Source organism: Nestor notabilis, unplaced genomic scaffold (genome assembly GCF_000696875.1).
Source record: "Nestor notabilis isolate BGI_N333 unplaced genomic scaffold, ASM69687v1 scaffold18186, whole genome shotgun sequence".
In the NCBI taxonomy this organism is placed as follows: Eukaryota; Metazoa; Chordata; class Aves; order Psittaciformes; family Psittacidae; genus Nestor; species Nestor notabilis.
Window position 1 is genome coordinate 1 of NW_009932598.1, and position 4,190 is coordinate 4,190.

General features: G+C 41.9%; 1 protein-coding gene across 1 annotated transcript in view; it reads right to left on the bottom strand.

Moving 5' to 3' along the window:
* Positions 1 to 1,930: 1,930 nt before the first annotated feature.
* DEPDC7 (DEP domain containing 7) overlaps positions 1,931 to 4,190 on the bottom strand; it is a gene marked incomplete at its 5' end in the record, with an annotated part of 6,582 nt that continues 4,322 nt past the window's right edge. The window contains 5 exons of the mRNA XM_010016483.1: positions 1,931 to 2,258; positions 2,434 to 2,512; positions 2,612 to 2,737; positions 2,915 to 3,057; positions 4,047 to 4,190. The exon at positions 4,047 to 4,190 is cut by the window's right edge and continues 77 nt beyond it. Coding sequence (XP_010014785.1) covers positions 2,044 to 2,258; positions 2,434 to 2,512; positions 2,612 to 2,737; positions 2,915 to 3,057; positions 4,047 to 4,190 — 707 coding nt within the window. The remainder of the gene's footprint in view (positions 2,259 to 2,433; positions 2,513 to 2,611; positions 2,738 to 2,914; positions 3,058 to 4,046) is intronic.

Below are 4,190 nucleotides of genomic sequence, written 5' to 3' on the forward strand. Positions count from 1 at the left end.
GCCTGCGTCTGCCCGAGGCACCCTTACCCTTATCAGTCACCTCCGGGCCCGAACAAGGGCTGCGCCCTAGTAGCCTCCAGCACAGATAAATAGGTCCTTTTTGGATTAAATCCACCCAGCAACCAGGGAAAGCAGCCCTGGCTTTTCGTTGCTGTCGCGCTGGCATGTGTTCACTTACAGACACCTTACCCACCGCGCACTGTGACCGTCGGTCTCTCCCAACTTCCACCTGAGATACTGCGCCGTGAGCCCCTGGCCCCGCGCCTACCGGAGCGCTCCTGCCCACCGCCTGCTGCCAGCTTCTTCCCCGGAGCCTGCGTTTCTATAGCCCAAACTCAAGCTTGGCTCCAAAGCGAACCCAGTGCCTGCACAGTGTGTGACTCAGGACTTGCACACCAGCAGGCAACAGCCCGAGGCAGGAGCTCACGGTCAGGACAGAAACGTGATCCTCGTCAGAGCATGAACAAAAAGGGAACACACTTCTGCTGAAAAGGCAACCCATTCTCCACGAGTGACTTCAAAATACGATCGAGAACCTGCCTTTCCACCCCCACGTTTTTGAAGTGTGAGTTAACCCACTTTTCCCAAAAGAAGTGCCTTTGTAACCTAAAGCTTTCAGTTAAACCCAAGAGCTATAAAAACTGACTACTGAAGAGCGAGGGTTAGACTTCAACCCATACTGTTAGTTTTCAGCAACTGATTATCTTTTGCAAGTCCTTTCTGACTGACTGGAGTCAGGCTCTCACACATTCCTCTTCCATCCCCCACCAGAGCACAGTAACACATTGTCCTTTTGCACACCAAGTCATTATCTCACTTTCAGATAAAGTACTCCGGAGAAGCAATAGCCAGTGGCAACAGACACCACTAATGACTGAAGAGAGACATTGGAGAGTAGTATCTCAAACAGGGCTGTTCTTAAAAATAGCCCACCACAAGCATTTATAACTGTTATGACTACTTTGTTTTCATGATTAAATTACCTTTGATCCCAATTAAACTAGCTTTTTGCCCCCCACAGAAAAGAGAACAGTGCTCTGTCAACATTGTGTATGGAACAGAGTTCTTGGTTTCTTGAAATAGTGACTGTAAGGGAGTTTTTGTAAGGGAGGTTTGCTGGCATCACCCCAAAGGCAGCCCCACAAGAATCACAATTAGATCTCTAATCATGCTGTATGTTTTCCCTGCTTGCAGTTGCTTGTGTTGCACAGCTTGAGATTTCCACTGTAGACTAGACATAGATAAAATACACAGCCATAAGAAAACCTAAAGGCCTTTCATTTGTTCCAGCTTTTTTCTAATTACAGCTGGTGACATCAGTAGAACTTACAGACAGCAAAACACTGCAGGGATGAAGATAACTAGCCAGAACCAGTATGTTCTGTGGCAGCCAAAGCCAGACTGACTTAAAAATCCAGAGTATCTCTACCATCCCACGAGAGTCAATGGGAATTCAGGGTACAGAGTAGGATTGGGGGAAAGTCACCTTCCCTGGCAACTCCTCAATGTGGTGCCCCTTTAGCTTAAAGCAGGACAGTAATTTGTCATATACACATACAGTACAGTTAAGATGTCAAGCTTGAAAAAAAAGCTGTGGGGTATCGAGCAGAAGGCAGCATTCAGCTCTGTCCATGGCACAAGTCAAGATCAATGCTGCAAGACAGTCACATAATGCAAGGGCAATTAAAAAAAAAAACAAAACAACTTTTCAACATAAAATTCAGTGCTGGGGTGAAAAGGAAGGCAGAGATCTTGCTCATGGAAGGGTTTTTCCCATCTCACCGATTTTGATATTTAAATAGAGTCAAATAGACTTGGCTTTAGGTGAGGATAGGAAGGATTATTTTGGTCCTACCGCAAGGCAGAAGGAGCAAAGCTGAACTGTAGGAACAGGCTAAATTTGGGGTCTGTTGGCTTCGGTAATAATTATATGAATTCCATCCATTGCCACAAAATAATTTTATTAGATACACAAATACAAAAGATTTACAAATATATTAGTGTTTTCAATGCTGGAGTACATAAAGTAATCTACTCGTTAAGTCACACACACATATTAGTAACTCTGTCTCCAAAATACTGCATAAAAATACTTGGATTGCTACTATGAAACTGACCTAGCAGTCTCTTTCTCTCTTTGTCAGAGAGCTTTGAATCTTTATCAATAGCTTTCAATAAAGATAACAGCTCATCTTTTGTGGTCTTCTCTGTACTGGAGCGATATTCTCTTTCATCAAGCTTTTGGCAAAAGGTATAGCCTAAAAAGGAAATATGAGGCATTCAGACAGTTAATACCACGCTCAAGATTCTACAGATCCATACTCCTTTAGAGTCAAAGGAGTCATTACAGAAACGTCTCTTCCCGTGATCTCAGTCCTTTCTATTTCTATTTGGGTGCATGACAAGAATAAGAAGTTCAGTTCAAGATGTTACCTGTTATGTTACTCGGATCTTGACCTTTCTGCAAAGCCAGCAGCTTATTGCTGACCATTTTATGCAGTGTCCCTGGGATCTTGAACAGAAAGAGAAGGCAGTGAAACAGCAGCTTAGAAAAGGCAATTCTGCGTAAGCATACAAGATAACAAAAACCTGGTCACCTTTTAGCTCTTACCTTTAACACATCTTTTTGGTGGTCCACAAGGAACAAGATCAGGAGGTCAGTTTTCCCTCTGGATAAGTTTTTATTGTTGATAATAGCTTTAGAGAATGTTCTTTTCACAACCATCCTGTTGTCACTCTAAAGAACAACATGAAATAAATGACCAGAAGAGGAGCATTAGGCATCACCTTTGTTTTTGTACAGCCATTGCTTTTCCCGTAGTCACGTATCTAAGCTACAAATGTGTTTTCTGACTAGTACTTCTGATTTCAGTAATTGTAAAGCAACATATAACAGTTAAGTATACACACTTACCTCCTCCTGTAGTTTGAGCTCAGAATTATGTGCTGCAACAGCCATGAAGTACAGTAGTCTTCTGAACTCCTCCCTGACTTGGCTGTCTAGGAGTTTCAAATAGAGTTGAAGAGCTTCTAAAGATTGCTCCATCTTCCCATTCACTGGGGAGAGATAAAGATATCTATTGCCATATTTATTTAAATAAGTGTTACAATAGAACACCTAAATTAGCCACTGTTCATGTCTCTGGACAGAACTGGTCAAACAAAGCAATTCATTCCCATAAAAATTCCTCCCAGGCTGATGAGAGCTGTTTGCATACAATGCGAGAACAGCCCACACCCAGGTTTGTACTGAGACAGCTCTCTCCCAGTTAAGTTCAATTGCAGTTCAGCCATTCTGAACAGCATGTGAAACACTGGAAAAGGAAAAGGTTTCCATTAAACGAACGACCTCTTGTTCTGGAAGTAAAGATCTCACAAGAAATGAGGAATGTGTCCCAGATAAGCGGGCCAGCTCCATGAATTAATTGCAAACCATTTTGTAGAGTTGCTAAGCTTTAATTTGCCTTACTATGCAGAATAGCCATTTTAAATATGTACTGGGATATAAATGCAAAGTACTCCCACCAACAAGAGTTATCATCAAGACGGAGAAGGATGAAAAATCAGGAGAACAAGGATGAGATGATGTTAACTGAGGACTAAAACATGAATAGCTTTCTAAAATGCTGTCTTAACATGAAGTCTAAGAAACGCATTTCTGTTGAAAAGAGGGGAGAGTTACAAATGGGGTACAAAGCATCCACACAGCTTTAAGTTTAGATCTCATGGCCTAAATATTTAATATTAGACCATATTTATTTAATTTCCTATGGATATTTACTTTCCATGGATACCAACTACTACCAAAATATAGCACTCCAGTTTCACAGCCATTCTACATAGGCTGAACAAAAATACAGACCCGCATATAGCTAAGACCAAAATTTCAAAGCACAGCCTTCATGACAAGTGTCCTGGGTTCAGCTGTAACAAAAAAAGCCCCAAACTTGCACAAGACAACCTTTAAGCTTGGCTGCTGTAGTAAATACTTGGTTTGTCAGTACATCTCACCCATAAGCTTAGGAACACAGCTTTATTTTACTTACCTAATAGTTCTGCAATTCCTGCATGAATTTCAGATGCGTGGCTTAACAGTGGCTCCTTTTTTTGGCCATAGTATCTACCAATATTTTCAAACAGCAGTAGTTTCCATGTGTCTGCTTTGTCTGGCTGATCAGGCAAGTTCCTGC